Source organism: Pholcus phalangioides, unplaced genomic scaffold (assembly GCF_987345545.1).
Source record: "Pholcus phalangioides strain wild (caught in Gottingen) unplaced genomic scaffold, Ppha-v1.0 ptg000003l_1, whole genome shotgun sequence".
In the NCBI taxonomy this organism is placed as follows: Eukaryota; Metazoa; Arthropoda; class Arachnida; order Araneae; family Pholcidae; genus Pholcus; species Pholcus phalangioides.
The window spans coordinates 46,050,447-46,073,759 of NW_028301596.1; the positions used below are offsets into that span (position 1 = coordinate 46,050,447).

The 23,313-nt window shown below is 35.6% G+C and overlaps 1 protein-coding gene across 1 annotated transcript in view; it reads left to right on the plus strand.

The window, feature by feature from the left end:
• Window positions 1-9,882, plus strand: part of LOC149088694 (potassium/sodium hyperpolarization-activated cyclic nucleotide-gated channel 3-like) — a 116,222-nt gene extending 106,340 nt beyond the window's left edge. Inside the window, exons 7-10 of the mRNA XM_089248993.1 lie at window positions 568-786; window positions 6,437-6,583; window positions 8,378-8,621; window positions 8,806-9,882. Coding sequence (XP_089105119.1) covers window positions 568-786; window positions 6,437-6,583; window positions 8,378-8,621; window positions 8,806-9,302 — 1,107 coding nt within the window. The 3' untranslated portion in view covers window positions 9,303-9,882. The remainder of the gene's footprint in view (window positions 1-567; window positions 787-6,436; window positions 6,584-8,377; window positions 8,622-8,805) is intronic.
• The last annotated feature ends 13,431 nt before the right edge of the window (window positions 9,883-23,313 follow it).

The window sequence follows — 23,313 nt, forward strand, 5'->3', positions numbered from 1 at the left end:
TAAAGACAAAAAAAAAACAACAAAAACAATGTTTTCGAAACAATTAATTCAAAACAAATTATCTAACCTGGTACTTTAAAGTACCTTCAGGATATAAAGGATTAAATTTAAAATTAATTTTAAAATGTTTTTCATTTGAAATTCTGGATTTTTCCTAATTTTTCAAATTGAATTTCAAAAGAATTTTTTGTTTACCATTGAAATAAATTTTATACTTCTAAAAGAAAATTGTCCTTGGTAGTAAATTATCTGTACCACTAAATTTTTTCAAGTGTTTTCTTTTTAAAAACCTTCAAGTTAAGGTTTTATCACTATTAATGTTGAGAATAATTTTCTCTGCAATATTTTCTATAAATTTATTTTCATTTGAGTAACTTTTCAAGAAACTGGAAACTAAAGTTATACAAATCTTAAACTAACTTTTTCTAATTGTAAAATAATTCAAAATAATGTTGTTGTTTTTTAAAAATTGAATATCTTTCCTCTTAAATACTTGTGTGTGTGGTATTCTTCATAACATTATATGAATAATAATAATGTGTGTGATTATTATCATTTTCCATTTAGCATGCCTTCTGGCTCGAACAGTACTCTTGGGCCTTATTCAAAGCTATGTCGCACATGCTTTGCATCGGTTATGGTCGATTCCCACCTCAAAGCCTGACGGACATGTGGCTCACGTTGCTCAGCATGATCAGTGGCGCCACCTGCTACGCACTGTTCCTGGGCCATACAACCAATCTCATCCAGTCCCTCGATTCATCTAGAAGACAGTATAGGGAGAAGGTGATGATAATTACTGATGTCTATAATTAAATTACAGTTTAATCATTAAGCTACTACTGGAGAGAGAAATGCTCTCTCTCTCTCTCTCTCTCTCTCTCTCTGCGCGGGAGCGAAAAAAAAATTTTCTGTGAAAAATAGATGGCGACCAAACCCAGACTGCAAATGCATCGAAAAATGATACAACATACAAATGATGTAATAGATAATACAAACACAAAAAACTGGGTTCGAATCCCGTCACCGACACACTACTGATTGCAAACCACCATTCCACCACTACACCAACCCATATGCACCCATCTCATACAGTGCAAGCAAACTGGTCAGAGATTAAAGAAATAATAAAAAAAATAAAAATAAACTAGAATATATATACAGTAAAACCCCTCGTTAAGTCGTCACTCCGGTTAAGTCGTCATTTTTCTTCAGACCCTTCCAGCTCTCATAGACCACAATGTTATTAAACCCTCGTTTACTCGTCACTAATTTCGGTTAAGTCGTCACTATGAAAAAGTTTGAGAAAGAGGAACAAACTATTTTTATGGCTCCCATTAAAAAAAGAGCTTGTTAACAGCATCCCCATATGCTTAAAAGTCACCATAAAATCCTATATACCCAGGTGGAACAGTTTAAGTAACGAAAGTTACGCTGGGGAAGTTAATTTGTCCACTAAGGTTTTTGGAACGTTGGGGACTGTTCAAGCTAGATCTCATTTCTGCATGGGCTCCATTGGAGAAACTGGACAAACCGCGAGACACCCAGGCTCTGTCGCAAGAAGCAACGTAAGCACTTCGGCCCCCCAGGTCATATCCGGCAAAACCAAAATTTATTTATAACGTCAAAGATTACATATAGTGCAAGAAAATCAAAAATTATGTAAATCGAAGAATCAAATTAATCAAGTTAAAGTCAAAGTGCAGTGTGTGTGTGTGTGGCACGGATAATAAATATTGATAGAAAGCATGGATTCTACTAATTTAGGGCTTGAAATTTAAACAAAATTGTTGAAGAAAATTAGACATTCTTTCCGAAGTCGAGGTCTTCTGTTTACTTTTTCCTGCCCAGGGCCCCTCCACCAAGTCAAAAGTGTTCGAGATTACTTTGTAGTTGCATCATGAACTACTGATGAAGAATTCAAACACTAAAATTAAATACAAATACAAATACAAATACAAATACAACGCCACAACAGGCAAAATGCCCAACGAGGTGGCTGATAAAAAGATGCCCATAAAAATATGGTTGTCATATGTTTCAAAAATACAGCAACCCAATTAAAAATGCAATTAACACAAATTACAAACAATATATACACATGATAAAATATTATACAATGCCCATAAAGAATACTTATGGTTGTCTTATTCTAAGAATGGATAGCTTCTCGATTTACCCCAACATGTTTATCGTATTTCTTTTTAAACGTGTCAATTGTGTTACAATTTACTACCTCCGGGGGTAAGCTATTCCATTTATTAACAACCCTATTGGAGAAAAATTCCCTGCGACACCATAACCTTGCATTGTCCCTCACCAATCGATACTGGTGTCCCCTTGTAAAAGCAGTCGATTGGCGGTGTACTAAAAGTTCATGGTCCATCCTATCCATCCCATTGAAAATTTTGAACACTTCGATCATATCTCCTCGACACCTGCGTTCATCCAGTGTAAACATATTCAAAAAATGAAGTCTTTCTTCATAACTCAAGCCCTGTGTGCCAATAAGGACACGCGTAGCTCTTCTCTGCACCCCTTCAACCAAGTCTATGTCCCTCTGTAGGTATGGTCTCCAAAACCTTACAGCATACTCCAGTCCAGGACGAACTAAGCCTCGAAAAAGAGGAAGAATGACTTTAGGAGAACGCGAAGAGACCTTTTTGAAAATGAGACCAAGCATTCTATTCGATTTTTTGACAACCGCTGAACAATGTTCAGAAAACTTAAGTCGCTCGTCAATGAGAATTCCCAAATCGGTGACTCTAGTTGCATCCGGGATAGTGACACCATTCAACTCGTAAGAGAACCGTGGGTTGTTCGAACCAAAATGAGCGACCATGCACTTATCTACGCTAAACGTCATGCTCCATTCATTTGCCCATGCTGCAATCTTGTTTAAGTTGGTCTGGAGCAACTCCCTATCGCTTTCATTTCCGATTACCCCCATTAGCTTCACATCATCTGCGAATTTGCTAGTAATTCCATCGATACCCTGATCGAGTTTGTCGATAAAAAGTGAAAAAAGTATGGGGCCAAGGACACTTCCCTGAGGAACTCCACTTGTGACGTCTGTCCAACCAGAGAATTCCCCGTTCACCATAACTCGTTGCGACCTATCTCTTAACCACGATTCTATCCAATTCAGCAAGTTGCCCCCTATTCCAATCTCGTGTAAACGCTTCAAGAGTTTGCCATGTTGGACCCGATCGAATGCCTTCTGGAAATCAAGGTAAACAACGTCGACATTTTTGCTCTTACCCAAAGCCTTAGTCACGTAATCATAGAAGCAAAGGAGGTTAGTTACACATGACTTCCCCTTCCTGAACCCATGCTGATTATCCGACAATACATTATTCTCGTCTATCCACTTCACAAACTGCCTTTTGATGATAATTTCCAAAATTTTCGAGAGGGAGCTCGTCAAACTGAATTGGACACCGCTTCTCTACTACCCTTCTTAAATATCGGAACAACGTTAGCAAGTTTCCAATCCCTTGGGACAATACCCTCAACAACAGCACTCCTGTATATCTCTGCGACTGGCCCCAACAATTCATTAGCACATTCCCTGAGGACCCTGGGATAGATATCATCTGGTTCTGGTGCTTTGCTTGCACATACATTTCTTGGAAGATTTAGGACCTCCACGTCTTCTACTTGAATATCGTTGAGGGTTTTATTACCCCATGTAACACCCGAATATCATTATCTCCATTGAAAACCGACGCGAAAAAGTCATTGAAAGCACTACGCATGCCTACATTGCTCTCTAACCTAGAGCCTCCTATCGAGAGGGGACCAACTGTCCCCTTACATCCATTATTGACGTATCGAAAAAATGATTTTGGGTCAGAGCCAATGTTATCTGCCAACCTAGATTCAACTTGCTTTTTACTATCCCTTATCGCTTTCTTCAACAGTCTTCTTTTATCAGTAAACAATGATAGGTCACCTCGTCCACTTTTATACTCTCTGAATGCTCTTTTCTTTTCAAGATAAAGGTTCCGCACGCTATCCGTGAACCATAGAGGGTGTGATGTACAAACACGCTTTTTTCGAACAAAGGGTATGACGTCGTGCAAAACAGAGGACAGCTTCGTACTAAATTCTTCCCATTGACTTACCACCCCTACTAATTTGATGTATATGTAAAATTAATGTGCAATAGAGAGTTCTGTTATGAAGAAAAGCTACCTATTCTAACAGTTGCTCTGTTAGTCTAAGCTAAAAATTACTAGTATAAATCAAAGTGTACAGTACATTTTACCACAGTAATTTAAGTAATAAGAGATAAAAAAGATAAATAATTGCTATTATTTTTTCTTTTGCAATATACACTGCTGGCCACCCAAATTGCAACACCAAGAAAGACAAGAGATATCGCAACAATATTTATTTTGTAGATAACATGTTGACCAAGCATCAAATGATTAAATTTATAGACTTCTGTGAAGTGTGGTTCCTGCCAAAATCAGTAGCCAGAGTAGCCGCCATTGTTGGAGATCACCGCTGCCACACGCCTCGGCATTGATTCAAAGAGACTTTGGATGTGTTCTTGGGGTACAGCAGACCAAGCAGCTTCCACGCGTTGCCAAAGTTGATCTGGTGTGGCAGCTGGGGATGTAATCTGGGTCAATCGTTGAGCAACCATGGACCACATGTTTTCTATCGGCGAAATATCCGGAGAGCGAGCTGGCCAGTGAAGCAATTCAATCTGGCGATTGACGAAGAACCTTTGGACAATGCGTGCCACGTGTGGTCACGCATTATCCTGTTGAAATATGGCTGTGGGCAAGCCCTGAAGGTAAGGAAGGACAACTGGCTCCAACACCTCGGAGATGTAGCGCTGGCTTTTTAAAGTACCGGCAATGCGTACTAGAGGAGTGCGAGAGTGATATCCAATACCGCCCCATACCATAATACCCGGTGCAGGACCAGTGTGGCGGTGCATAACGCAGCTGTTCAGCATCCTCTCACCACGGTGTCTCCAGACTCGAATCCGACCATCGTGGTGTTGCAGACAGAAGCGTGACTCATCAGTAAAGACAATTTCATTCCATTGTGCCGTCCACATCCTTCTTTCATCGCACCATTGGCGGCGGAGACGTCCGTGGTTCTGCGTCAAGGGTAGACGAAGCAATGGACGTCTTGCGGACAGACCACTGTGCTGTAAACGGCGTCGAATGGTACGCGCAGACACTGGATGATGCGGTACAGACTGAATGTGCTGTGCTATGGTTCGTGATGTGGCTGAGCGATCCGTCACTGTCATACGCACAATACGCCTGTCATCACGTGAAGTGGTGCACTGAGGTGGATGCGATCGAACACGTCGGTCCGTCGTACCCTCCTGCATCCAACGATCACATATCCGCATTACAGTTGTTTGGTTTCGTCCAACACGACTACCGATTTCCCTGAAAGATAATCCACAATCTCGGTAGGCCACTATCCTTCCTCTGCCGAACTCGGATACTTGATCAAAAGATGATCGCTGTTTTCTACGAGGCATAATTGATCGTTTTTTTTGAAAAAACCACAAGAAAAACACAATTGCCGTACTTCAAATCGTCGAAATCTCCAAGCCTTAAATAGCGCTTTGAAGTGGCGCCACAGGCGCGCGTGATGTGCGTCTGCGCTGAAATTCTAATCATTTGCATATCTCACCTCCGCTAATGCATGTTGTAAATTTCATATTATTTGCATGCTTCCTTCAGGGTGTTGCATTTACGGTGGCCAGCAGTGTATAAATTTTATTAATATTGTTATTTTGATTCATACTTTAATAAATGTCATATTACTTTAAATTTATACGATTTTCATAACATCGCACATTAAATCTGACGGAACTCCGCCTAAGTCGTCACTCTGCTTAAGCCGTCATAATTTTTCGATAACTTGAGGTGACGACTTATCGAGGTTTTACTGTATTAATACGCAATCTATAGGTCATTCTAAGAATTTCACTTTAAAAAAAATATTTGAAATCAGCAGAGGATGATTTAGCAGGCTTACTACGCTCGTCATCTATAGATGATGGGTGCACTTTTAGGGATAAAAGAGAACCAACTTCACGCAATAAAACCTGTCCAAAACGATAACAGTAGGGACCTCGATAAAATATTGCTATAGACAAGTTATCCTTGTAGACAGTTTGAGCATTTGCGCTATTTCCTATTGAATAGGAGAGAGAATTCCACCGAGACCAAAGAAAATATCGTTATAGGCAGGTTTATCGTTACACACAGGTTTCACTGTATTTCTCTTATCCTCATTAATGTACTGTATTTACATGATTACGCAGTTCCGAAAATTTTGGTTTCCCAACAAATAAGTTAAAAAAATCATCAATAGTTTTATATTTGAATGAAATTTTGTTCTCTATATACAACCATAAGTGAAAATAAATGTGTATGTATATTTGAATACGCAGTTAAAGCAAGTGGAGGAGTACATGGCGTATAGAAAGCTGCCCAGGCAGCTGAGGCATCGAATCACGACGTACTTCGAACACAGGTATCAGGGCAAGTTTTTCGACGAGGAGGAAATCCTTAACGAACTCTCCGAGAGGCTCCGGGAAGTAAGTGTATTATAAAGTACTCTTTTATGAAGTACCTTTATATGAATTACCTTTTATGGAATACTTTCCCCCTACGGTAAACTAGATACCTTTTAACCAGAGGGGCCGCACCCTTCCTGGTACTGGGGTATCTTGGGACAGCCACACAGATACATAAAAAAAATATCTGCGTGAGAATCTCGCGCGATAGAAGCGAAACTTCTAGGTTGTTCAACCCTCTAGGCAGCAGGAATAGTGTGAGAACACACACACACTTCTTCCCACTCCACGCTAACTCAATTTTCTTTTCTTTCAAACTGTGCCATCGCCCTTCATACTACAGGAGGCGTTCTACGATTCCAGTGGCGTCACGGGGGGACAGATGATAAACTGTCTTTGTCCGACACAAAGCGTCCAAACCAATCCCCCCCCCCAACTTTATTTTCTTACACAGTCAAATCTCTATTGACATCCTCCAACCACCACCACAATCCACCTGCTTCACGGAACTTCATCTCACAATCATTCTACGGAACCAGCTTTGAGGAAAAAGAAAGCGTTCCATTCTCTCTGCGACGGCTTTTCTTTCCCCTCACAAAATTTTACTCCTGTGTCGCTAAAGAAGTTCCACCTCAAAAAAAAAAAGTACAGATGTTGAAATATTATGCTTTTTAAGAGAAATATATTGGGAATAACTGTGAATTTACTTTAAAGAATTCATCAGAACCAGAGCTATCTCGATGATATAATGTCCATAGGAATAGGCATGATGATATCTGGTAGTACGATTTTCCAGAGTACGTGAATGCGTGGGCTGTTGCTTCCAGCTCTGCTCTAAGTACGGAGTCTTCAGAACATCACTTTACCTGAAGCCCATGGTGCTCTGAAGACAGTCTTGATAAGGTTAACATGAAAACTAGAAAAAGGAAGCTCAGTGGTTTCTGGCACCGAGGTTCAGATATCACCTATGTATATGAAATTTTTGTTTACTGTATTCAAAAAAATTATTTCAGTAAGTAAAAGTGGTTTCGATTCGGGGGGGGGGGCGCAGGAAAAAAGTGTGGTCCAAATAGGGGCCATGAGCAAAAAAAAAAAGGCAAAGATACGTCGATCTAACCTTCTTCTTTCATACCCGTCACTTCTCCTAATTTCACTATATCTTACCATAATATTCGACTTTATGTTTGAAGAGCCCAATGCAAGAGAACTCCATTTTGTGTCATTTCAATGTTTTCGTGGCGTGTTTTTCCCCCATCCTTACTTATTTGGGGACAGGAATAAGCATGTATACGTAACGGTAAGTTTGATAAATCGGTTATTATGCATGCTTACCAATCGCCTCGGTAAGTTTGATAAATTTATCGCTTAAACCGGCGAATATGTATAATGTCCAAGCGCCTTTTGTAAATTTGATAAATATTGAAAAATATTATCACTTTTACCGGTGATTATGCATAATAACCAAGTGTCATTGGCGAATTCGATAAACACTTGAAATTTATCGCCTTTATCTGTGATTCTGCATAACACCCTAATAAAAATTGGTGAATTTGATAAATATGAAAAAAAATTCGGAATGAGTCTAGAGTATGTGTTATGAATATAGTCGGACCCCGATATAACGATAAAAAATCTTTACCATCGTACCCCCCATATAATGATTTTTTTTGTTGTTTTTCTCCTGGTAATGTACGCTAATACGTTAATATTCAGTGAATAATAACTGAAACTGATTTGACTTGAAAATATTGATAGCCATCAACGAAATGTCTTTTTCTAAGCTTCATTTCTCTAATCTTTTTTTTCCTTACTTAGGACGTGATAAACTACAATTGCCGAGCCCTGGTGGCATCGGTGCCGTTTTTCGCAAACGCGGACCAGAACTTCGTGAACGACGTCGTCACGAAGCTCAAGTACGAAGTTTTCCAACCTGGTGACATCATCATCAAGGAAGGAACCATCGGCACCAAGATGTACTTCATCCAGGAGGGCATCGTCGACATCGTCATGAGCAACGGCGACGTCGCAACCAGTTTATCAGACGGGTCCTATTTCGGAGGTGGGTCACATCAATACAAAATCATTATTATTATTATTATTATTATCAGAATCACCATGCCACGATTGACTTGGTGATCCATGGTGATCTAGAAGTATCACTATAGAATTATTTTTTTTTGGAGGGGGGAGGGGGTTCAAAGGATTGTCCTAAATTAATACTAATTACTTTATTTGTTCCGCAGAAATATGCCTTCTAACGAACGCCAAGAGAGTGGCCAGTGTGAGGGCGGAAACGTACTGCAACCTATTTTCGCTATCCGTGGAACATTTCACCGCCGTCCTCGACATGTACCCACTCATGAGGCGGACAATGGAATCGATCGCCGCCGAACGCCTCAACAAAATCGGCAAGAACCCGAGCCTCGTCAGCCAGAGGGAGGACCTGCAGCACGACTTGAACGCCGTCAATGCCTTGCTGCTGTCGACCCGGAGCCCCGAGGAAGAGAGCAGCGAAGAGGCCGAGGTCCCGGCGAGGTTCCTCAACAAGAAGTTCAAGAAACACTCGTTGGCCTTAACCGTGTCCAAGACTCTCCGCCACGCGATGCCCAGGCCAAAATCCGAGAGTTGCTTCAATCAAATGGACATGGAAAAGTCCGAGACCGGATTCCTCCACAGGTCCGAGACGTTCTACCAGTCGACCAGCGGTGCTCCAGAGGACAATGGACTCCTGCGCCCCTGACATATAGTGCCTCTAGTTCCCGGTTTAATAAATTTACCTGGCTTCAACTTTCAATGACGAACAGAAGCGTGAAAAAAAAAAAAAAGCCAATGGACCTCTAGGAAATTAACAAATTGAACATAAAAACTCATGGATGAACATTTCGAGAATAAATCACTGAACAGTGTGAATCTTTCACCGTGGAGGATCACTTAAATCTTCAAATGATAAAACAAAAGGTGCTCTTGTTCCGTGCAGACGTATATCCTGTGGGAATCTGCATGTTCCGTTCCGAACACACGCAATCGATGCGTCAGCCTTAGGTCTTGCCGAGTCTCCGATTGTGTTGGCCATACATAAGACGAGGACAATCCTCTCCCAATAGGTAGGGTCAAGCGGCAGTTGTGTACTCGCAGAATCGAATCCCCAATCCTCTCCTCTGAATCTCCAGACACCATAACGAATCCTCCATCGAGAAGAAAAACAAAATTTGCATCACGGTTAATTTGTTCATTCACCCAATTTTGCTTCAACTGATTCTGTGATTCGGGCAGAACTTTTTTTCAACGGGAAAGCTTTGCCTTTTTTTTTTTTTTTTTGAGACATCACCATCAAGATCATGAAAGAGAGATCATTATGTCAACACATGGAAGGAAAAAAGCTCGGCCAACATCCAATCATTGAACTTCGTATAACATGTATAACATTCAAAAAAGAAAGAAAAAAAATCCCATCAATTTATATCAAATGAAAAAAAAGAAGCAACTAATAAATTTTAGAATACTAAATTAAACAGAAACTAACTTTTTTTAGCTCGTATAGAGGGCGTAACAAAATTTAAATTAAGAAGAAAAAAAATAGTTACATCAATAAAGTAAAAAAAAAAAAAAAATTAGTAACAATTAACATTGTAAATTTACTGATTGTAATTGATATTACAGAAGAAGTATTATGAAAAAAGCATATTTTATAGTTGCGTAGTCATTAAAATAGACTCGGATATGATTAACAAAAACAAATGTCCATTAAATGAAAGCACGAAATCGTTAAAAAAAAAAAAAAAGTGCTTTCACTTTTAGATTTTGTTTTCGGTGTACACCATCACACAGTGTGCCCCAAGAATGGGAAAAAATGTTCTGTTTCCTCTTCTCCTGTACATAATGTAGAATATACATGAAAACACGATGAAGTCATCTCTTGTATAGGAATCTATATTTTTCCCGCCACAAATTTTATGTAATTGCACAATCAACACAGGACAGTGTATTCATATAAATATATATAAATAATACATATATATTATATACATACATACATACATTATAGTGTGACAGAGGGGAATGTATAGAATAACATTTTCGCGCTCTGTGCTTTGATACTAATGCCGAGAGAGAGTTGTGTGTGTGTTGAGATAATGTGAGATGCACTTATGTACATAAAAACAGAATATATATGTATATATAATAAATAGCAAGCAAATATATATATATATAAATATATATATATAAATCGAAAGAATTTTTATACTGATAGTACCTTGTTTTTGTTCGTGAAATGTTACTGAGAAATTAAAAAGATGTAAGATGTAAGATGGCCTTATTTTTAGCCACGTAAGTAGTCCGAGAAAAATGACTTCTTTTCCTGGCAGTATACCAATTTATAAAACCCATAATAAAAGTTTTATGATAAGAATAACTATTAAATTTTTGGTACCTAAAGATTCAACAAATTTAGCATAATTAGTATTAAAAAAAAACAAATCTCACAAGAAATCCACGGCATCAAATTCGTTATTATTGGGCAATCAATCACTAAATGCAGTCAAGTCTCGATAACTTGAAAGTGCAGCGGCCGACAAAAAACCTCGAGTTATCGTTACTTCGACTTATCGGGAATTCCGATATCAGAGTAGGAAAAGAAAGATTTGTTAAAATAACAGCGCTATTTACGAATATCGTGTTGGTAAAACATGTCAAACTGCTGGACGAATTCGGAAAGATAAGTTATTCTAGTGTAATCATAATTTGATTATTGAATGAGAATATTTAGAAGTAAACTAGATGTATGGGAACTGACGCATACATGATACTCGTATAAATGAAACGAATGTGTGTATACAATGAAGTGTATACAAGATTATTTTCTGTCCAAAAATGCAATGATTTTTGACTGCCTCTCTCTCTCTCTTCTTTCGTGAGAAAGTCATTCACATTCTGTTTGCAAGCAGGCAAATGAATCCTCTAAATTCTGCTGCTAAATGCTATTGTTAAAATCTAAATTCTATTTTTTTTACGATCGGTCCAGGGAATTCGTTAGTATGTTAGTAAACATCCATGCCCGAACCGGAATTCGAACCCAGACCTGTACAGTCATAAGCTAGCTCCCTAACCACTGGACTGTCAGGCGGCTCTAAATTCTATTGCTAAATGCTGAATTCTATTGCCAAATGATGAATTCTATTGCTAAATCCTTTCTATTTGTAAATGCTAAATTCTATTGCTAAATGCTAAATTCCATTGCTAAATGCTAAATTCTATTGCTAAATGCTAAATTCCATTGCTAAATGCTAAATTCTATTGCTAAATGCTAAATTCTATTGCTAAATGCTAAATTCCATTGCTAAATGCTAAATTCTATTGCTAAATGCTAAATTCCATTGCTAAATGCTAAATTCTATTGCTAAATGCTAAATTCCATTGCTAAATGCTAAATTCTATTGCTAAATGCTAAATACTATTGTTAATGAAGCGTTAAATTCTTTTTTAAATTTCTGTCATTCCCAAAAACCTCTGACTTAAAGTAAGCAAACTTCAAGGTAAGGGAAAATTTTAGCAACAAAAATACGTAAAAAGTTCTAGGGCTGAATGAAAACTTGGACTTAAACAGATATTCGAGTTATCGGAGTGAGACTTGACTGTACAGAATTGACTATATTTTATTAATTGAGCTGACCACCAGTATGGGTGACTCTGGATAAAATCATCAGTTGTCACCAAAATTGAAGCTAGATGCGAACTGTGAAGCAAAGTTTTTTTATTCCTAAAATTCGCTGAAAAAATTCCAGTGATGAGAAACGAAGTGTAATTGTGGATCACTGTGATTTTTTGAAATACACTCTACCAAAACAAAAGAAACATTCATCATGGCAAACATGCCAGACGAATACTGATATTTATTGTCATAATTATCATAATATTAGATTAGATAGATTTTTTTTTTTGTGCAACAACACATATGTATACAAAAAAAAAAATTAAAAATAGAAAAATGGATAATTTATAAGTAGGGAAAATAATTTTCATCCTTGATTTCAGAAAAAAAAAAATTGGAATTGACTTCATTGAAAATAAGGGAAACACCAGAAAATATTTCCATAAAAACAACTTTGGGAGGGTGAAAATCACAGGAAAAATACTGGAATTGTCCTGAGAAATATGGGTCATATGGTCACTTTAGTTAAGTTCTTTGAGATTAATATTGAAAAATTTTATACTCATATTGATTATTACTTTATACAGGATGGATACTATCGACCGCCCAATAATAACGCATGTGATTCCTTGTGAAAACTAATATATAAAAGTCAAGAAAACATTTTTTGAATATAATGTTGAGGTGAACTCGGAAAGAAAATTCATCTTGTCTCCGCCAGGACTCGAACGCAGGCCCTCTTGCATACCGGGCAAGCACGCTACCATCTACACCACTACGACCCTGCCTTCCTTATTTCACACACTGTGGCGTGAGGCACTGAGTTCGAGTCCCGGTGGAGACTAGATGACTTTTCTTTCCAAGTTCACCTCAGCATAATATCCAGAAAATATCTGTTTCCTTGATATCTTGAGGCTGAGAAAAAGAATCTATCTCTCAATATAGAAAAGTGTCTTCATCATCTCTTTTCTAAAAACTGTTCTCTAAATTTATTTTCATAATTTTCTTTTAAAATTGATCACAGTTAACGTTTACGACCAGGTATTATCAAACATTACATAACATTCCAACATAAATTGTGAGATATAGTACTTGCTGTAATACATACTTCACATTGTTTTTCAGGATAATAAGCAATAAAGTCATAGGTTTTAAATGTTAAGCATACTAAAATTCAATTACGTAAACTGCCAATGAAAAGAACAAATATTTCCATTCTGGACTACAAATATAGATATGCAGTTGTTTGGGGGAAAAAATGATTTTTCTAGAATAGAAACATTTATTTTAGTTAGTATAATGGTAATATTATATGATATATATGCAGGAAAAAAAAATCAACCACATATGCATGTAATTTTAGATTTCATGGAGATCATTAGATTTTGTAGAGAAAAAAAAAAAATGTTGTCGAAATGAGCTTAGCATTTCTGAGGCATTGCTTTGCATTTGTGTTTCTTTTTTTTATATATAGACTCTATATGTGTGGTTTCTGTTGTGATTTTTAAGCATGTTTCGTGATCTTTGTTTTTTTTTATAATATGAATAATTACATAATATAAATGTATGTACATACAACGAATGGTATAGACCAGGTCACGTATCTTTTTCTCGATAAAATATTGCCTCGTTTCTTAAAATTTACTGTTCATGTCATTTTATCAAGAACATTAGTCAAATGGTGGATCCATGGTGCACACATGTGTGATTTTCGATTATTAGTTCTATAATTAAGAGTACAATCAATACTCTTCATAATCTATGGAAAAAGCATAAAGTTGATTAGATTGTGTATTGTTACTGTAATCTAAAGTATTTATAGTCATTTGGTGAATTATGCTGTATTAATTAATGAAAATTTCGAATTCTCAGTAATCAAAGATTTATTAATTGTGATTTGATACCTGAGATAATTTTTAATCATTTACTAAAATCATGAATAATTTTTCTGTATTTATGAAATAGCATTAACTAATCTTAGAAGTGACAAAATAATTTCTTGCTCCGTTCCTGTCCAAATAACAAATAAGGCAAACGATATCATGTTAATTTCTACGTGAATTTTACATCAGATAATGGATATCAATTAGCAAGCAATACGTATACATAATGAAAGAATTTGATTTACTTCATAATGGAAAAGAGTGTGCATTCCACATTAAATTCCCCACAGTGTGTTCTTATATTAATATATAAATACGTAGTTTTTTATTTTTACTTTTTTACAAAATCGCTAACTCTACAAATAACTTGTTCTATTTATTTGCTGCTTATACGAGTTTTTAATTATCGTTATTTTCGAATAATAAATTTTCTATCTCACCCTCAAATTAATTACCTATTTATTTGTGACTTTATTTAATTTAAAAATAATCAAATGAAATTTCTTATATAGGTATTCTCATATTTCAGCAAAGTATGGGTATTTCAAAAATAATTTTTATATATTCATTAAAAGAAGAATTAAACTATGTTTCATCATAGGCTTACGCAAGATTTTCTCGCGGGGGAATTCAAATTTTCTTTCTTCTGAAAGGGAGGAGGTTGCGTTTTTCCCCGTAAAATAACACTATAATCTCTTCTTGCGTGCGCCAATGCGTTTCAGGCATATTGAAAAAGATCTTATATACATACATATTGCATGATATATTAATTTTATGAGAGTTTTTCATCAACAAGTCTTTTTTTTCATTGAATTTATTAATGCGAAAACTGTCAAAAATTCTACACTTTTCTATGCAATATTTCCAACATGAAGTCTATATTTTATGTAATTATCTAGTTTAATTTATGTAACAATTTCGGAGTTGATTTAAATTACTTATCTTGAATTGATAGTTGCAAAGTAAAGCTATATTCATTGTAAAATTTCTGAAATGACTCATAAAATAAATTTGGGAACTTATTAACAAACAATAAGAAAAAAAAAGTGAAGTTCATCATATACTCTACACTGTATGTTAGTTAACATAGCTGTTGCACATACAATATCAAGTTCTTAATTTAACCATTTTCAGATTTTACCTCATCAATACGTTTTTAAAAATAGGAGAATACAGAAAGAAAATGCACAAAAGCAATAAAAGCAGAAATTTTTTAAAATATATTACAATTTATTTATATATATTTAGAGAGAAATGTAGTCTTCCATTCTAATTTAAAAATTTTCTCCCAAAAAAAAAACCATTCTTATCTTTAAAATTAACCAATTGGTTAATAATACACAAAATAATACCGATATAATTACGAATGTTCATCAATTCGACTAATTTACTCAGGTATGAAAAGTATTTCTTATAGTGTTATGTATTTGAAAGGTAATATATAGTATTATCAGATGCTATGTATGCTTTTGCTTTTTTGTGTGTGTGTGCATGCATGCACCGGTGCATACCAGTGAATGTCGTGGAAGCAATAACTCTATCGATACAGTTCATATTCTCTGTGATGATTAGAAAAAAGTTCGTTATGCCTAATTTATAAATCGAAACATTTTTATTGTAAGATTTCATTCTTAAAAATGCATATTCCCATTTAATGATCACTTACATTGTTAGCGATTTTTTCACTGTGTCAAGGTTTTTCCGTTGGAAGCTTGGCGAGTTTTTCATGCCAAGCAGAGCCGCAATTTTTTAGGGCAGCGTTTCTCAACTTTTCTGAGCCCATGGACCAGTGAAATGTCTGAAGCAGTTCGACGGACCGCTCACATAAGAGCATGAGTGATGTGATCATATGACTCGCATCTTACGGTGCATTCCTACATTTTTGGCCGAACCGACATTTTCATTGAAAAGAGCTGATTTGACTTTATAATCTTCTGTTTAATAATAAATGCAGATAGTTTTCATAACTTATAAATTAAATTTTGGTATACAGATGACGTTCGTTATTAACGACCCCCACGTTATAGCGACCATTCTATTACAACGACCGGTAGGATAAGTTCCAAAAGTTTTCATATAACGACTATCATATATGCTTTCTTTTCGATATAACGACCCCCTCCCCAGTATAGCGTCTGTTTTCGATGGTACGAAGAGGGGGTCGTTATATCGAGCGTTGACTGTATATGATTAAAAATATTCATCTCACATATTTGTCATGTTTTCAACGCTTTTTCCATAAATTACATTTCAGTTTACTACGACTTCCAGTAGCTTTTCATTCCCAACCAACCCATTGGTGATTGTTTAGCAGTTTTAGCAATAATTTGTGATTTTGCTGACTTATGGCAACTTTTCTGGTGGAAACTGGAAATATCCCTTATTTTTTTCGTGTTTAAGATCCCAATTTGTCCTTTTATTATTTTTTTATTCGTATTTTTCCCCTTGATAAAATGGTCACAAATTTTTTTCTTGAAGTAAATTTTTCCTTACGGCGATTTCCAGACCCTTTATTTGTTTTTGCCTTTCAGCAATTTTAGCAATAATTGAAAATTTATCAAAAATTTAATTTATAATTATAAATTCAGGATATTCAGGATCAATATTTTCCCGCATTTTTTTTTTCTGGATGAAATATCATCACTATAAGTGTGAAGTCCTAATTTTTTATTGCAACGAATAAATATATTACTAATATGTGTTTTTACAGGGAACTGAATAAGTTTTCATTCAATTGAAATCAAAAATTATGTTAAATCTACCTGTGTGAACCACCTGTAACATCTTCGCGGACCATAGGTTGAGAAACGCTGTTTTATAATACTTTTTTTTGCAATAATGTCAAAAAATGTCAAGATGACTGCACTTCAAAAATGCTTATGAGAAGCTAAATGGATTACGAATAGCTTGAGCTATTCGTCCCGCGAACTGGGACGTATTTCGTGGTTCGGGACCGAACCTTTTTTCTAGGTCCCTTGAGCCGATTTCATATATTTGGGGGTGGAAGAAAATCGGTATAAAAAAAATGCATTTTGCAATGCAACTTATTACAGAATAAACAGTAATGGTAAAAAAATACCTATAAAATTATGAACGTATAGTTTTAGATTAACACAAAAATTAATAAAATTCTGAATTTTTTTTTTTTTGATGGAAATTTGAAATTAATATATAAAAAAATTCCAGAAGTTAAATTCAAAATCAGTGAAAATTTAGAACTGGTAATAATTAGGATTAATGAGAGAAGGAGTTCGAAATTAATGACAGAGGTAATTCCAAAATTAATAAAAATTGGAAAATTTTTAACCAAATTACGGAATTGGTTAAAATTCAAAATAAACGAAAAAATAATTCCAGAAACTACTGAAAATTCGGAACTAACGAGAATTCAAAACCTACAAGAGATCAGAACTGATGGAAGAAATATTTGAAAATTAATAAAAGAAATAGTTGGAAATATATTAATAAAAAGTAGTTGAAAATTAATGGAAAAATAGTTGAAAATTAATGGAAAAATAGTTGGAAAATAATAAAAGAAATAGTTGAAAATTGATGAGAAAAGTAATTCTAGGATTAATGAAAATTCTAAATTAATAAAAATCCCAAAATTAATAAAAATCCCAAAATTAATTGAAGTAAAAATTCAAAAATTTATGAAATAAAAATCCCAAAATCAACGAAAGCAAAATTTCCAAGATAAATGAAAGAAATGATTTCAAAATTAATGAAAACTCTTTATTGATGAAGGCAATCATTCCAGAATTCGTGAAAGAAATAATGTCAACATTAATGACCCCACCCCCCCCCCCGTTAAGATGCTACTGCCCCCCGAGGAGGGGGGGGCGGCGCTATTATTTCCACACCAGGAAATAGCACTTTTTTTGTCAGGACGGCGATGGAGATAGAAAAAAGACAGGAAAAAAACACTCGAAACCATAATGTAAAAACATGATTCCTGACAAAGGATTGATAAAATAAATTTAAAAAGAATCCCACCAATAAAATCCCCCGTTTTTGTGGAATTTTTAATGGCCCTTTTAATGAAAGAGCTGAAAATTCGGTATCTTTTAGTGTATAAATATCGATAACGTACTGGTTATAGAGAAATTCATTTTAACCAATATTTTAGTGATTTTTCTTCATCGTGTTTTTAAATTTTGTGTATACGCTTCTGTACATTGGCCATCAAACATAGACATTTTAAATTCTCTTTTAAATGAACGAATTTTAACTTTGGAAACGAACGAGAGATATTTTAACCACATATTTTTCTCTTAGAATCTCGCCATGAAGAGTCGATAACTTCATGATTACGGATTTATGATCTGTCTCATCTTAGCCAGTTGGCGATTATATAGTCTCTTTCCTAAAGGGGATCGGGAATGGGTTGAAATCAGTTTTCCTGATCGACTAAATCCTTCCTTACTTGTAAGAAAAACATTATTATTTAATTGAAGCAATAAATATTTTGTGGAACAGTTAAAAACTAAAATTTAGAAATATATGAATTCCGTTTGAAATGTTTTATTCCAGGGGGGGTCTTCAACCAGGAACGGGCTTAAATATTTAGCGGCCCGGTGCAAAAACAGCTTTGCTGCCCTCTAAAACGGGGTTTCCCGATCTCCCAATGTCCAGGTGCACGCCATGTTTACGTGGGAGCCCGAGAATGAATATCAAATTACTATTTCATGGTCATGAAAAAAAAACCATTCGACAATAAATTTTAACGATAGTGCCCCCGCTGCTCAGCTAAAAAATTACAAGTGTGGGCCTTCGGTACTTAAAGGTTAGGGGAGGAGGCTATCAGAGATAGAGAACTGATTATCTAAACAGGGCCGCAACTAGATACTCTTTCAGCCCGGTAAGTACGCATTATGCCTTCCCCCTATGTGTAATTTTGAATAAATTTAAACTGAGAATTCAGCATCCTCTGGTTCAGCACCTAGGGCACTAGATCCATACCTATTCTCCTAGCTTGGGAGGGAGGGGAGGGGGGATGCGAAAGCCCTAGGCCAGAGGGTTCGATGCTTGAATTTTATAAGTGTTGGCATGCCCCCCCCCCCCATCCTGTAACAGAGCGCGTATGCCAGGATTTTTGGCAGCTTCCCCCCCCCTTCCCGCAGTGTATGAAAAAACAGTATTTATAGTATGAAAAAACAAAAAGTGATAAGAATCGTCCCAGCATGGATCAATGTCAGTCCCACTCTTGTGCAGGTCCGTGGGTCTTGAACAGAATTCTAAGCTATTTGTTTTGTTAACGTTAAGAACGTTCAAATGAAAATGTAAGAAAAGTATTTTTATCCCGTTTTGCGGCCCGGTGAGGTCGCACCCTTCGCACCTGCCCAAGTCCAGCCCTGTCTTCAAGAGACCTGGCGACTGAAAATGTGTACTGCTGTATTTAGAACAATGAGATACTTTCCAGAGTCAATACTAATGATGTGAATCTGATACATTAAAAGAGCCGTCGTAACAAATTCGGCGGACCGGGAGTCAAAACAATTTTTGAAACACGTGATATATACGGTATTTCGTATTTCATCCCAAAGGTATAAGTAATTGTAGAATTTACAAAAACCTTAATTAAAGAAATAGTTTCAGAATTATTTAAAAATAATAATTTCATAATTGATGAAAATTCATAATTAATGAAAAAATAGTTATGGAATTAATGAAAGATATAATTGCACAATCATTGAGAATAATTTCAGAATTTTTAAAAGTCATAATTCATGAGAGAAAAAAAAACTAAGAATTGGTGAAAAAAAAATTCATAGTTTATGAAAATTTGCAATTAAAGAAAAAATAATTGCCCAATTATCGGGACAAATTTCAGAATTAATAAAAGAAATAATTAATTTAAAAAATCGGAAATCGGGATGAAAAAACTTATTTCAAAATAAACTATAAGATTTAATGAAAGAAATAATTTCAGAGTAAATAAAAGTGTTAAATAATTCGGGGGAGCCTGTTTAATAACGGGGACTACCAGGGTATGAATGATGGCCCCACGGGCTTCCTGGAAATTTTTAATTCGGCCCGCAATGCCTGAAAGGTTTGGTACCCTCCTGTTCTATGATCTCGTTTGTTACGCCATCTATCAAATATCAATAGCACTAAGTACTACGAAATGTCATTTGAGCACCTAATATTTGCTCATGGAGATCGAATTACAGCTCGGATTTTTTTCTTCTTTTATGGGAATGCCATATCGTCTCAAAACAAAAACAGACTGAAAACTAACGAGTTGATAAGGTGAGCCCACAGGGCGGCATTTAGGCTACACACACATCATCGGTCCCTAAAACCTTTATCTTCCCAAGGGGCAAGACTCTTCACGAAAAAACTACATCTTTTAATTTTCTAAATCTTTCAAGGAATGTTTGCTCATATGGTGATATTTATTATTACACGTGTAAGTATTAGATACTGAGCTTCGTTGTGTATAATAATTGTATATTTTTTAATTTTAAATCGATTTTTTTTCCCTTCATTATTTACTTCTGTGAGCGTCGATTAAATGTGTTTGTGGTTCGTGGTATATTTATTATGTAATCTCTGGTTATTTTCACAATCACGTGTCTGTCTGTCTCTCTCTGTGTGAGTGTAAATAATGACAATAACAATAAGGACATATTTTAAGGCATTTTTTGATATCGGGGAAAAAATGATGAACTATTTCTGTGCTGTCCAAAAATATAGTTGTTTAATAAAATAAAGTGCCACTAGCAATGCCTCAAAAGTGTGAAATAAAAGTTCTTTTTTGCTGTAAATGTTGTTCCAAGAAGAAGAAGAAATAAACGATGATGATGATGATAACAATGGGAATATAAACCACGTTATAGATGAAATAGCTCAATAATATTATTATTATTATAATAACAGGCGAATATAAGAGAAATTGTATGTGATTTTGGATAGAAAAATGAATAAATAAATAATTTGAAAAACAAAAAAAAAGGGAATTTATGTAAATAAGTGTTTCATATAGAAAGTGCCAAGGAAAATAAAAGGACGAAACACGTCAATCAAAAAAAAGAAGATGCTATTGTTCTTTTCCTTTCCTTATTGTTTCATTTCATTTTGCATGTTTTAAAGAATTCGAATTCACGCAAATTGGAATTTTACGGTTCCATGATCACTTACACCAGGAGTGGCCAATAGCTGGCCCACGAGCCGCAGGCTGCCCTTAAGGAGTTTTTTTACAGGTCCCCGACAAAGTAAAAATACTGTGTATTGAGTTGTTCTGATTATTATTTAAACAATAGGTTCCAATAACAGACTTCCTGATTGACAGAATGTTTGCATTCACTGTTTCTAGTGCCAAAAATGTTTTCTCGTCCTACTGCTTTTTGGAACATGCAAAATTGCTAATAAAGTTTGTTATGGGCACTTTGTTTTCATATCTTTTTCCGCCATCTGGTTGGGCAAGTTGTATGTTGTGGCTTCTGTATTTGTATCTGAATGCATACTTGATATTCTGCTCACTATGCCAACTCGAAATAGCAACTTGAAACTTCAGCCGACTATAGATATAGACCGACTACGCAGATCCTAATAATTCCAATGAGCAAAAATGTATCACATTTGATAGTGGAATTGATTGTGCCATTGACCAAGAATTCTACACCCAGACGCGATGATTAGGAATTTGTGCCGAAAACAGAAACATTCATCTCTAAATTTCGACATGGTTGGAAGCATTGCACGTTACATCATATACTGGCACTTCTTCAAACAAAACCACAGACATTCTATTTGAAGAAAATTGGTCTCATAATAAGAATGTAAGTGCGTAAATCTGGTTCCCTGTAATCTTAGGGTGCGATTATAATGCACGCATGTTTCTGATTCTGGAAACCCGCGCGCACTATAATCGCACCCTTACAGACGTACGGAAGCAACAAATAATGGTGTGCGCGCATCCTTCACCAGTAATTACGCAGTACAATTTTTTCTACCATAGTAATCTGTCTGGTCCATGCGAAGCTGGTCCATCTTATCTTGGTACCATCACGTGTTTCCCCAATCCGGATGGTCAATACTATCCATACTATCCGTGACTGAATCAATCAATTCCTTGAACGTGCGGTAGCACGAGGTGCCACTATAGGAGGAGGGGGGGGGGTGCCGAATCGGGTAAGGGGAACAAAATAATTGGAGAAAAATTTAGAAAAAAATGCTTAGTCTATAAAATTCAAACTATGAATATAATTGGATGGAAATACAGAAAAAAAAACTAATTTTTGATGCATAGCACCCAGCTGGGAACACTACTAGACGCACAACAAATACGTATTGGTTTACGAAGAAGAGAAGGAGTGCACAAAATTCAGGGTTTAACGACTAAATTGTCCGTGTTTCACCAAATGGCGAAGACAAATCTGCGAGTTTTTCGGGTAATTTTACTGGTGCGGCTTATACACTGGAGTGTTACTCCCGGTGTGGCCCGCGACGCTGCAGCTGACCATTATGTTGGCCCTCGAACAGAGAGAAGTTGGCCATCCTTGACTTACACCGATGATTCTGCATTAATCTATACACATGTGAATTTTCTTGAAAATCTCAGGCATCGTATTGACAACAATTCAATATTAATTTAAAAATGGTTCTATGCTAACGATCTAAAATTAAATTTATACAATGAGGAAAAATACATTACTTTTAATCCTATACAACCGAATTACACATTTAAATCTTAAATTTCCCACACACACACCCTTTTACTTCCGATTTGCAACCTAGTCGTTATTGTGATTAAATTCAAGGAGTAAAGAATATTAAGAGAAGAAAGCTTTCTTAATGAATGGATGTCCTATGTCTATATGAATTACGTGTTTTGTTTATATAATTTTTATTATTTAAGGAAGAGTTTCCACTTCATAAATTACGGTTCATTTGTGTATGGAGTGTCGATTATATAAAAGAAATTACCTACAGCCTTTATTTTCAGTTCAATAAAAAAATCTTTGAGTCAGGTTTATTCTTTGACAGTTTTTAGAGATTTTAGTCTACTTCCTTTACGTCATAATGTTCTTTTCCGTATTGTACTTTTCTTAAACTGTAATATTTATATTATAATTTTTATTATCTTATTATATTTTAGGTCTTGATACGTTCTTGGTGTTTATTATTATTATTTTTTGTTTCATCTCTGTATTTGGGCTCTGGCTGTTGAGATGTGCAAATAAATAAATAAAGGCTTATATCTACGTTGAGGG